This window comes from Puma concolor, chromosome B2, assembly GCF_028749965.1.
Source record: "Puma concolor isolate L17-30 chromosome B2, mPumCon1.1.hap2, whole genome shotgun sequence".
In the NCBI taxonomy this organism is placed as follows: domain Eukaryota; kingdom Metazoa; phylum Chordata; class Mammalia; order Carnivora; family Felidae; genus Puma; species Puma concolor.
In genome coordinates, this window is record NC_141671.1 from 99,210,662 (window position 1) to 99,224,526 (window position 13,865).

Consider the following 13,865-nt stretch of genomic DNA (forward strand, 5'->3'; position numbering starts at 1 on the left):
AATATTATTATTGGGCAATGAAAAGAAATGAGTTAAGAAAAAAAGAAGTAGTGGGGCCCCTGGGTGGCTCAGTCAGTTGAGCGTCCGACTTCAGCTCAGGTCATGATCTCACAGTCTGTGAGTTCGAGCCCCGCATCGGGCTCTGTGCTGATGGCTCAGAGCCTGGAGCCTGCTTCGGATTTTGTGTCTCCCTTTCTCTCTGCCCCTCCCCTGCTCATGCTCTGTTTCTCTCTGTCTCAAAAATAAATAAAAACATTAAGAAAAAAATTAAAAAAAAAAAGAAAAAAAGAAGTAGTGTTTAATGTTGAAAACACACTCAGTGAAAGAAGCCAGACACAGAAGGCTAAATATTCTATGCTATTTATATGAAATGTCCAGAACAAGCAAATCCATAGAGAAAGTAGATTAATGGCTGTATAGGGTTGGGTGAGGAGGGGCTGGGGGAGAAATTGGTAGCGACTACTAATAGGTATGGGATTTCTTTTATGGAGTAATTAAGATGTTCTAAAACTGACTAGTGATTGTTGCACAACTTTATGAATATATCAAGAACCACTGAATTTTACTCTTCAAAGTTTATTTTTATTTATTTATTTTGAGAGAGAGAATGTGTGTGTGAGCAGGGGGAGGCACAGAGAGAGAGGAGAGAGGAAATCCCAAGCAGCCTCCGTGCTGTCAGCACAGAGCCCGATTTAGGGCTCAATCTCACAAACAATGAGATCAAGACCTAAGCTGAAATCAAGAGTCAGATTCTTAACCAACTGAGCCACCCAGGGGCCCCTGAATTTTACACTTTAAATGGGTGAATTGTATGGCATGTGAATTATATGTCAATAAAGCTGTTATTTTTTCAAACAGTGCTATATACATTCACCAAATGTTTATTAAACACTCCAACATGCCATGCACTATGTTAAGCAAAGCCCAAAGCCCATCAAGACACTTCTTCCCGTAAGTCAGAGAAAGACAAATACTGTATGATCTCACTTATAGGTGGAATCTAAAATAAATCAAACTCATAGCAACAGAGAGTAGCAGAGACTAGTGGTTGCCAGGGATTGGCAGGTGGGAGAAATGGTAACATGCTGGTCAAAAGGTACAAACTTCCAGTTATAGGATGAGTAAGTTCTGGGGATCTAAAGTAGAGCATGGGGAGTATAGTTAACAATAATGTATCATATATTTAAAAATTGCCAAGAGAAGCATATCTGAAATGTTCTTACCACCACCACCACGAAAAAAAAAGTAACTATGTGAAGTGACGGTATAGTAACTAAGCTTATTGAGTTCATCATTTCACAATATATACATATAACAAATCATTATACTGTATGCCTTAAACTTAAATAATGTTATCTGTCAATTATATCCTAATTTTATTATTTAAAAAAAAATTTTTTTTAGTGTTTACTTTTGAGAGAGAGAGAGATAGAGAGAGGGTGCGAGCAGGGGAGGGGCAGAGAGAGAGAGAGACACAGAATCCAAACCAGGCTCCAAGCTCCGAGCTGTCAGCATAGAGCCCAGCATGGGGCTTGAATTCATGAACTGTGATGTGAAACCATGACGTGAGCTCAAGTCAGATGCTTAACCGACTGAGCCACCAGGCACCTCAATTATATCTCAATTTTAAAGCTGGGGAAAAAGGACACTTCTTCCCTATGGTCATAAAACATTTCTTCTTTGTTACCCCTAACTTTTCTAACTTGGTTTGTACATTTAGAGCTTAAAACCATATAATTTATACACAGTTATAAATTTTTATTCCTAGACAGCCAAATGTTTCAACTCCATTTACTGAATATAAATTCTTTTCCCTACTGAATGACAATGTTATTTTTGTTCTGAACTAAATTTCTAATAAACACGTAAGTCAGCTGCTAAGATCTATACATTCATTCTAAGTTCTACTACATTCAACTAATCTATTTGCCTATTCCTAAAGCAATAGCAAACTATTTTAATTACTATAGCTTAAGATAAACTCTGATGTCTGCATATGCTTATTAGTACATGCTGAAAATAATTTCTGACTCTTCTTGAGCTTTCTTGGATTGTAAAGCTCAGATATAAATCTGCAAGTTCATTAAAAAAAACATTAAGATTTCTGTTAGAATTTTATGAATTCATAAGTAAGTTAGGAGGTAATGCTTTACTTTGATCAGGTTTACTGCTAAAATGTCACCTCTAAGTGAGGGCTTCCTTTGACTACTCTATAAAAGAGTACTCTCCTGGAATTCCTTGCTTCCTATAGTTTTTGGTTTTTTTAGAACATATTCCTATCAGACATACTATATATCTTACTATTTTTTCTGCTTTTCCTTCACCACAACCCCAACTTTCCCAATTGAATGTAAACCTCATAGAAGTGGGAACTTAATTTATTCACAGCTCTATCTATAACTCATAGAACATAAAGAATTAGCTCTCAAATGTTTACAGAGTAAATGTTTACAGAGTAAAAATAAAACAAGTTTAAAAAAAGTGAATATTCCATGGAAATGCAAGCTGGTGCAGCCACTCTGGAAAACAGGATGGAGGTTCCTCAAGAAACTAAAAATAGAACTACCCTACGACCCAGCAATTGCACTACTAGGCATTTATCCAAGGGATACAGGTGTGCTGTTTCGAAGGGACAAATCCACCCCCATGTTTATAGCAGCACTATCAACAATAGCCAAAGTATGGAAAGAGCCCAAATGTCCACCGATGGATGAATGGATAAAGAAGATGTGGTATGTATATACAATGGAGTATTACTCAGCAATCAAAAAGAATGAAATCTTGCCATTTGCAACTTATGTGTATGGAACAGGAGGGTATTATGCTAAGTGAAATTAGTCAGAGAAAGACAAAAATCATATGACTTCACTCATATGAGGACTTTAAGATACAAAACAGATGAACATAAGGAAAGGGAAACAAAAATAATATAAAAACAGGGAGGGGGACAAAACAGAAGAGACTCATAAATATGGAGAACAAACTGAGAGTTACGGGAAGGGGGATGGGCTAAATGGGTAAGGGGCACTAAGGAATCTACTCCTGAAATCATTGTTGCACTATATGCTAATTTGGATGTAAAGTTAAAAAAATAAAAAATAAAACAAGTTAAAAAAAAAAGTGAATATTCCAAAACAAGAATGTAGTATTTCTAAGTTTTGAAATTTTCTTTACATGGTCTTACATTTCTTTTTTACTCATAAACATTTTATACTTTGATAGTCTTTTTTTTTTTTAATTTTATTTATTTATTTTGAAAGAGAGAGAGCAAGAATGAGCAGGGGAGGTGGAGAGAGAGAATTCCAAGCAGGCTCCGCACTGTCAGCGCAGAGCCCCCATGCAGGGCTCAAAGCCATGAATTGTGATATCATGACCTGAGCCAAAATTAAGAGTCAGACAACTGACCGAGCCACCCAGGTGCCCCTTTGCTTTGATAGTCTGTTGAGTAAAGTTGTTTTTCCTTTAAATTTTGATGGAATGCTATGATTTGTGTATATTGTTCTCTATCCAGCCACAGGTCTGGTTAAGGAAGTTTTCCTTCCGCTTCAACTTATCACACTTGAGAAATGAGTAGAAGCGACCCTACTTCAGGGCTCCTACCATGTCAACTTGTTTCCTATTACACTCTAGTCACAAAGTAACTTTTCATCATTCTGAGCACACCATGCCCTTCCAGAACTCTATGTTGTTGATGTTCTTCTGACATAGGGCTGAAATAAGGGACTAGTAGGAGACCTTGCCTTGCTGATTTTTTTTGTAGCCAAAGTCACCAAATTTTCTTTTAAGAGGAGATGACTCTTACCAAGGTATTTAACAGTTTTAAAATTGCATGTAGTTGGGCACCTGAGTGGCTCAGTCAGTTAAGCGTCTGACTCTTGATTTCAGTTCAGGTCATGATTTGACAGTTCGTAAGTTTGAGCCCTGCATCGGTGACAGTGCAGAGCCTGTTTAGGATTCTCTCTCTCTCCCTCTCTTTCTGTCCCTCCCCTGCTCTCTCTCAAAATAAATAAATAAACTTGAAAAAAAACCGCATGTAGCAACCTATGAGACCATGACCGTCATTTAAAAAGCTAAGCTGAAGAAAGACATATCACAGAGTAAGGTAAGTACTGGTTTTTGAAAATTTTTGTTAATATATACATGTGTGATGATGAAATAAAATATTTATTATGAGTCAGTAAAAAAACCCTGGAAATCCACTGATACATGAGATGTATTAAGGAAGACAAACTTGGCAAGGAGTGTGTGGGGGGGGCAAGACTGAATAGGAAGATGAGGGAAAGGAAGGAAGTAATAGCAAAAAAGTTCTAAGAAGTAAGTGTTACTCAACTATGACTTAGTAAAGACCTCAACTGGGCCTTTAAGTAAACAAGAAAGAGTTCTGAGCAAAAATTAGACTTCTTCTATCTCCCGTAAGATAAAATCGAACTCCTTGAAATGAAGAAATCAAATATGCTTTTACCTCCTTCATTCTAGGTAAGTTTTCTGAAAGGTTCTTAAACATTAAAAGTCAGTGTTTTGCTTTAAAGTCCTATTGCAAATAATTCTTACCTTGCTCTCTCTTTCTAATTCACTTCGCAGCCACTCAAAGTCACTGTATCTTCTTCTAACAGTAGATTCCTTCAGCTTGAAAATAGGCAGATTTGTCTGAAATTAAAAAAAAAAAAATCATTCCTAAGTTGAAGCATGGGACAGGGACTTCAAAATAAGGAGGCTGGGGGATCTGTTTGTCAAATTGATAATATGGCAAGCCTGGTTATCTTAAGATAAGAAAATCATGAAGTTATCAAGATGACATTTTTACTTCTAACAAAATAAAACTTCACTAAATGTTAAAAACGTGTATCATTTACACTACAGTACAATTTATTTATTTTTAATTTTTAGAGAGAGGGAAAGAGAATCTCAAGCAGGTTCCAAGCACTCAGCACGGAGCCCGATATGGGGCTTGATCCCACGACCCTGGAATCATGACGAGCTGAAATCAAGAGTGGGACACTCAACCAACTAAGCCACCCTGGCACCCCTAGAGTACAACCTTTAAAATGCATGTCTGTACATATGCTTTAGGATATCATTCTGCCTGAGGTCAGCTACATAAATATAGTCCATTTTTTTTTCTATTTCAGTGAGCTGTACAAATGTCAACTGAACAGGAGTGAGAATAAAGCTAGCTCCGACTGCTGTGAGCTGGTTTAGATAGGACCTTACTATACAATGCTCACAGGGGAAAGAGACCTTAACTACTTTGAAATGGAATAAAAAATATTTTGTTATTATGACTAGATTAGATGCTTCACAATAAAAGAAATAAAGGATTATTCTTTATTATATATATAATTATATATATGAATTTACATATACATACATACATATATACAAACACATATATATAGATACATATATATGTATATATATACATATATATATGTATGTGTATATATATATAAATTTACATCCCAGTTAGCATATAGTGCAATAATGATTTCAGGAGTAGAATCCAGTGATTCATCCCCTACATGTAACACCCAGTTATTATCCCAACAAGTATCCTCCTCTTTTTTTTTTAAATTTTTTTTTTTTTAACGTTTACTTATTTTTTTGGGACAGAGAGAGACAGAGCATGAATGGGGGAGGGGCAGAGAGAGAGGGAGACACAGAATCAGAAACAGACTCCAGGCTCTGAGCCATCAGCCCAGAGCCCGACGCGGGGCTCGAACTCACGGAGCGCGAGATCGTGACCTGGCTGAAGTCGGACGCTTAACCAACTGCGCCACCCAGGTGCCCCACAAGTATCCTCCTTAATACTCCTTGCCCATTTAGCCCATCCCTCCACCCATAATCCCTCCAGCAACCTTCTGTTTGTTCTCTATATCTAAGAGTCTCTTATGTTTTATCCCCCTCCCTGTTTTTATATTATTTTTGCTTCCCTTCCCTTATGTTCATCTGTTTTGTGTCTTAAATTCTACATGAGTGAAGTCATATATTTGTCTTTCTCTAATTTCACTTAACATAATACACTCTAGTTCCATCCATGTTATTGCAAATGGCAAGACTAATTTTTTTTTTTAATGTTTATTTCTGATAAAGAAAGAGACAGAGAGAATCTGAAGCAGGCTCCAGGTTCCAAGTTGTCAGTGCAGAGCCCAATGTGGGGCCCAAACCCATGAACCGTGAGATCCTGACATGAACTGAAGTTGGATGCTTAGCCAACTGAGCTACCAGGTGCCTCAAGACGTCATTCTTTTTGATGGCCAAGTAATACTCCATTGTGTTTATATATACCACATCTTCTTTATCTATTCATCTGTTGATGGATATTTGGGCTCTTTCCATACATTGGCCGTTATCGATAGCACTGATAAAAACATTGGGGTGCATGTGCCCCTTGAAAACAACATACCTGTATCCTTTGGATAAATACCTAGTAGTGCAATTGCTGGGTCATAGGGTAGTTCTAATTTTTTGGGGAACCTCCATACTGTTTTCCAGAGTGACTGCACCAGTTTGCATTCCCACCAACAGTGCAAAAATGTTCCTCTTTTTCCACATCTTTGCCAATATCTGTTGTTGCCTGAGTTGTTAATGTTAGCCATTCTGTCAGGTGTGAAGTGGTTTCTCATTGTGGTTTTCATTTGTATTTCCCTGATGACGAATGATGTTGACCATTTTTTTCATGTGTCTGTTAGCCATCTGGATGTCTTCTTTGGGAAAGTGTCTATTCATGTCTTCTGCCCATTTTTCACTGGATTGGATTTTGGGTTTGAGTTTGATAAGTTTTTTTTTACAGATTTTGGATACTAACCCTTAATGTGATATGTCATTTGCAAATATTTTCTCCCATTCTGTAGGTTGCCTTTTAGTTTTGCTGATTGTTTCCTTTGCCATGCAGAAGTTTGTATCTTGACGAGGTCCCAACAGTTCATTTTTGCTTTGTTTTTTTCCCTTGCCTCTGGAGACATGTTGAGTAAGAAGTTGCTGTGGCTGAGGTCAGAGGTATTTGCCTGCTTTCTCCTCCAGGATTATGATGACTTCCTGTCTTACGTTTAAGTCTTTCATCCATTTTGAATTTATTTTTGTGTATGCTGTAAGAAAGTGGTCCAGATTCATTCTTCTGCATGTCGCTGTTCACTTTCCCCAACACCATTTGCTGAAGAGACTCTTCATTCCATTGGATATTCTTTCCTGCTTTGTCAAAAATTCATTGGCCATACGTTTGCAGGTCCATTTCTGGGTTCTCTATTCTGTCCCACTGATCTAAGGGTCTGTTTTTGTGCAATACCATAATGTCTTGAGGATCGCAGTTTTGTAATACAGCTTCAAGTCCAGAATTATGAAGCCTCCAACTTTGGTTTTCTTTCTCGGTATTGCTTTGATTATTTGAGGTCTTTTCTGGTTCCATACAAATTTTAGGATTGTTTGTTCTAGCTCTGTGAAGAATGCTGGTGTTATTTTGATAGGGATCGTACTGAATATGTAGATTGCTTTGGGTAGCACTGACACTTGAACAGTATTTGTTTCTCCAGTCCATGAACATGGAATATTTTTCCATTTTTTTATGTCTTCAATTTTTTCATAAGCTTTCTGTAGTTTCCAGTGGATAGATTTTTCACCTCTTTGATTAGGTGTATTCCTAGGTATTTTATGATTTTTGGTGCAACTGTAAATGGGATCGATTCCTTGATTTCTCTTTCTGCTGCCTCATTATTGGCATATAGAAATGCAACTGATTTCTGTGCGCTGATTTTATATCCTGTGACTTTGCTAAATTCATGGATCAGTTCTAGCAGTTTTTGGTGAAATTTTTTGGGTTTTCCGTATAGAGTATCATGTCATCAACAAAGAGTGAAAGTTTGACACCCTCCTTGCCGATATGGATGACTTTTATTTGTGTTATCTGATTGCTGAGGCTGGACTTCCAGTACTATGTTGAATAACAGTGGTGAAGAGTGGACATCTCTGCCCCGTTCCTGATCTTAGGGGGAAAGCTCTCAGTTTTTCCCCATTGAGGATGACATTAACAGTGAGTCTTTTGTATATGGCTTTTATGGTCTTGAGGTATGATCCTTCTATCCCTACTTTCTTTAGGGCTTTTATCAAGAAAGGATTCTGTATTTTGTCAAATGCTTTCTCTACATCTATTGAGAGGATCATGTGGTTCTTGTCCTTTGTTTTGTTAATTTTTTTAATGTTTTTTTTTTTATTTTTGAGAGACAGAGACAGAGCGCAAGCAGGGGAGGGGCAGAGAAAGAGAGATAGAGAGGCAGACACAGAATCCAAACCAGGCTCCAGGTTCTGAGCTGTCAGCACAGAGCCCAATGCAGGGCTCAAAATCGTGAGCAGTGAGATCATGCATGACCTGAGCTGAAGTCGGACACTTAACTGACTGAGGAACCAGACACCCCACTGTCTTTTCTTTTATTAATGTGATGTATCACATTGATTGATTTGTCAATATTGAACCAGCCCTGCATCCCAGGCATAAATCCCACTTGATCATGGTAAATAATTCTTTTAATGTATTGTTGGATCTGGTTGGCTAGTATCTTGTGAATTTTTGCATCCATGTTCATCAGGGAACTTGGTCTATAGTTCTCCTTTTCAGTGGGGTCTTTGGTTTTGGAATCAAGGTAATGCTGGCCCCATAGAATGAGACTGGAAGTTTTCCTTCCATTTCTATTTTTTGGAACAGCTTCAATAGAATAGGTGTCAACTCTTCTTTAAATGTTTGATAGAATTCCCCTGGAAAGCTATCTGGCCCTGGACTCCTGTGTTTTGGGAGATTTTTGATTACTAATTCGATTTCTTTACTGGTTATGGGTCTGTTCAAGTTTTCTATTTCTTCCTGTTTCAGTGTGGGTAGTTTATATGTTTCTAGGAATTTGTCCATTTCTTCCAGATTGCCCAATTTATTGTCTTATAACTGCTCATAATATTCCCTTATTATTGTTTGTATTTCTGCAGTGTTAGTTGTGATCTCTAATAAAAGATTTTTCTTAATGGTCTTCGAAAAGAATGCCAGAAACTAGTAGGGAAAGAGTGCAATGTCTGCACTCTTACTACTAGTGTGAAATTATGAGTTACATACATTAGATCAGGTTCATAGATCCACAGCTTTACAGGCTGACAGCAAGTTTAAGAACTGAAAATATAATACCCAGTACTTTGCGGTTATATTGGAATGGAGACTGTTCTTTACAAGATAGCAAGGACCACTTATAACAACCTCTAAACTTAAAGTAACAAGAAAGATTCCTATTACTTATACTGATCCTATAAAGAGAGAAAATATACTACCAAACCCAATTTAGAATGGCTTATGATTAAGGACTATTAGCAGAAGCAGTATGTCACCATGACTTTATTATCAAGAATAGAACTTAAAATGCATATAATATCACAACGTTTATAAGGGACAAAAATGATCTAAAACAATTAATGCCATACCATACTGAATATGCTATTTAAGACTATACACTCTTAGGGGGCACCTGGTTGACTCAGTTGGTTAAGCATCTGACTTTGGTTCAGCTCATGAACTCACAGTTTGTGGGTTCAAGCCCCGCTCCAGGATCCCTGCTGGCAGTGTGGAGCCTGTTTGGGATTCTCTCTCTCTGCCCCTCCCCCACTTGTGCTTTGTGTGCTTTCTCTGTCTCAAAATAAATAAATAAAAAAAAACCCCTATATACTCTTAGATTACATTTTGTCTTTAATTCAGTCTCTGCACTTATAGAACAGCAAAATGTTTTACAGTTGAAAAGAATAAAGTGTCACCAGAAGAAATACATTGTACATAGGGACATCATTCATTATGTAAAACTCACTCTTAAAAGAAAATTTCAATCATCTGTTAAGCTTAATGCCACTGATAAGTTATTGTCATTCAGCAAAAGAAAAGCTTTTTATTCAGGACCTTAAACCCATTTTGTAGTATTCTCAATTTTTTCCAAAGTGTATTAGCTTCTCTATGTTGTATACCTTATAGCTTGGAATCCTCTACAGATGCTATTGGGCAGAACACTGGATAGGTTTCAAGCATGAAACCAAATCTCACAGGAGGTTTAAAAGCACTTGAATTTTCTTTCCCAGGTAACCACAACATTTGTTCATTGTATTAATGACTAAGAGCAAAATTGCACCTAACAAGACTCTTATTATACTAAAAGTCAAGCTTATATTTAGAGATGCTGGCTTGCTATACAGAAGGGTATTCTCATTCCCCACAGGGAATAAAATTAGGTCCCCTGGGGAGCAGGATGATAATTCCCAGAAAGAAAGCACTGGATTATTTCTCTCTAATTTCACCCATTGGCTTTTTAACCAAGCTCACCCTTCCGCATTAAAATATTAAGTCTTTGTAAGTGTCTAAAGATAGAAAGGCTTTTATAGAATTGAGTGTTTTCTGCAGGTGAGATTTTACATTTTGAATTCCCTCCTCTCAAATTACTTTACAAAAGGGATTAGCTGCTCTCTTTATTCAATATGTTAAGATCAAGCTTGTGAAAGAGTTCCCTAAGAATTTTCATACTTCTGGGTACGGAAGTCCATAAAGTTAATCTCTGAAACAACATATCAAGCTTACAGGTACAATGTTGAGGGAAGAGTGCCAATTCAGCTCATCTTACCTTCCATTTTCCCTTTTGAACTTTTGACACAATCATGACTATATCTGATTCACTTTAATAGAAGAGGAGTGGGAGAATGGAGAAAAAGTCCATTCCTTTCTATGATTAGCTAATAGTTTGATAGATTATATATTTTAAAATTCTTTTATTTAGTTTCCTCAGCTGGGTAGGATTTCTCTTTATATGAGAATTGCTTTAGAGTTTTGATCAAGTCACATTATGCAATTTGGTTTTTTTTAAGGGAATTTTAATTTTAAATTTAATTTTTTATTTTGAGAGAGTGAGGGTGCACACAGTGGGCAGGGAAGAGGGGCTGAGGGAGAAAGAGAATTTTAAGCAGTCTCCACGCTAGGTGTGGAGCCCAACGTGGGGCTCGATCCCATGACTCTGGGATCATGAGCCAAACTGAAATCAAGAGCCGGACACCCAACTGAGCCACCCAGGCTCCCTGCATCATGTAATTCTTAATATTTACACATTACATTTGGAGTGGCAAGTTTGCTTGTTAACTTCCTCTTGATCAACACTGTTTTTCAACTCAATTTGATCAAAATAAAAATGAAAAAGTGAGGTGTTTTCTTTAAGCCACTGTTAATTACAAACACTTCATTGGTCACTTTCAACTTATTTAACACTCATAAAATGTTCCAGTTTGGTGTTTTAAACAGGGAAGGGTTAGGATGATTACTTTTTTCCCTACAGGTTTAGGAAGATTCAAGCTATAATTACAGTTTGGGAACATCTATAATAGGACTAGTGCTAGGTAAGGTGGGGAATATAAAGATGACTGAGATGGAGCCCCAGCCCTTATGAAGCTTATACTATAATAGGGAGGTTAAAAAGTTTAAATCTACGTGGTTAAAAATAACATACACCATAAACAAAAACAAAGCGGAAAGACCAAGAACAAACTGTAAGAAATATTTGCAACATAAAACAAAAGGATAGCTTTATTAAAATGTAAAGAACTTAGAGACAGTGAAGGATAAAGATGAATAAAACCGGCAGAACACAGAAAGACTCATGGCAATAATGTTCAACTTCACTCACACAAGAAATGCTAGTTAAAACAGTAAGATCCCATTTTCACTCATCAGACAGCCAGGTATTACATTTTAATACCTAGTGGAGGTATGGGGAGAGACAGAGACACTTGAAAAATCTGATGGTAGTAAAAACTGTACAATCTTTAAAAAAGGCATTTTGGTGACATCTATCACTCTTATAAATGCATATATGTTTTAAGCCAACAATCCCACTAGGAATTAATCCTACAAATATTTCCACATATACAAAAAGATATTGGCATATAGAAATTTACTTAAGCATGTTCATGTAACAGTAAAACAAACAAAACCTAGTAAAACTGTTACAAACATAAAATGAAATATTATACAGCTTTTACAAACTACAATTTAGCCAGACTGATTGGAAAGCCTGCCTGAGACATATTAAGTATAAGTTTCAGAACAGGGGAGACTGGCTGGCTCGGTCAGTAGAGTATACGACTCTTTTTTTTTTGAGCATGCGACTCTGGATCTCAGTGTCGGGAGTTCAACCCCCATGTTGGGGGCAGAGATTACATAAAAAAATAAAATCTTATAAAAGAACTTTCAGAACAGTATATACAAGTATGATACCATTTTTATCATAATGGTATTTTTATATATAATATAATATATATTATATATATTAAATATGTAAAGTGTATATATATACTATATAATAATATTATAATAATATTCCTATAATAATAAAGGAATTGACAATTGATTTGGCCAGTTTTCTTTTAACACACGGAGTAAGCCATACTATAGGAAGACCGTGGAGAATGGTGAAAACAGTGTGAACTACATGCAGAGTAGTCTAAAGTGCACAGATCATGGGAAAACTGAAAAGGTTAAACTGTACCCTGAGTATCTGGCGGAAGTATGTATCTGTTAGAACCAGGAGTTAATAAACATCTCCCGACAGGAAAATAACTTTGACACAGAAAAATAGGACAGAGAAGTTACCACAAAAGTTGAAGCCACAGAAATGGACAGATTAGCTACATGTTGTACATGAGGCAGCATGAAGAAAAGCTGGTTCTCTCATCACAAGAAAATTTTTAAGTATGTATGGTGAGAGATGATAACTAGGCTTCCTATGATCACTTCACAGTGTACATAAATATGGAATCATTATGCTGTACACCTGAAACTAATATAATACATCAACTGTACCTTAAAAATAAAAAATAGTTGGTTCTAGCTATTTCTAGGGTTTATCTGCTTGTAGAATATGGACAAAAGCCAAACTATGGAGGCAAATTATAGCAAAAGTTCCTTATAAGTTTTACTTTGGATTTCATTTAAAATGCTTTAGACTTACCCTGAGAGAAATAAAATGAACTCTGAAATTAAATGTAAATTAGACTTAAATATGGTTAACTTACTTAAGATGACTAAAACTTCTGAATCTTTTAAAAGGCAACATTTAGTATTCTGTAACCCTGACATTCATATTTTCTCCCTAATTTTAGAAGGTGATCTAAACTCACACTGAGCATAAACTAGAAGCCACTATTTACTGCCTAGCTGTTACTTTACCTAATAAGTAAAAGTGTCAAACTCAGACATTTGTATAAAATAACAGTATTTTATTAGTAGGAACAGTGACCAGAGACAGGCAAGATTGAGACAAGTAAAACTTAAGTCCACTATCAGGCAAGAACAATAAACTAAGTCATAGTCTTCATCTATTTGGGAAGTATGTATCATTAGTAAGAACTGAAGGCAAGTTTGAATAGGCCTGGTCTTCTCAATTACATTCATGGAATTATGAAAGCTGAACAAATCAGGTGTCACTATACATCTGAAGGAAAGACACAGACTCCTACGAACATTTCCATCAACTATTCCCATAGGATCTATATAAGAAACACAATGTCAACAATCACTTAAAGCTATGTCAGGGCTATGGCCCAAACTAACATTTAAAAGGCAAAGAATTACATTTATTTGCCTCTCGAAAATAAGTAGGTTGGTGCCTGGAATTCACAAAGTCTATAAAAACTATTTTATTCACCATTCCAAAATATGCCTTTTTAATCATTATAACCCAAATACTAGTAAATTTGTCACCAGTACTTAATAACATTTCTTTGGAAAACTATAAAATAAATTACCTATATTATCAAGGGAGGCAAAAGCTGAGACTACAAGAAATGTTCACATCTGGCACTGAAAGGAACTTTAA

General features: G+C 36.4%; 1 protein-coding gene across 1 annotated transcript in view; it reads right to left on the reverse strand.

Annotated features, from left to right (window-relative positions):
• The window catches only part of SNX3 (sorting nexin 3), a 50,433-nt gene that overhangs the window by 7,029 nt on the left and 29,539 nt on the right, over window positions 1-13,865 (reverse strand). The window contains exon 2 of the mRNA XM_025925860.2: window positions 4,552-4,647. Coding sequence (XP_025781645.1) covers window positions 4,552-4,647 — 96 coding nt within the window. The remainder of the gene's footprint in view (window positions 1-4,551; window positions 4,648-13,865) is intronic.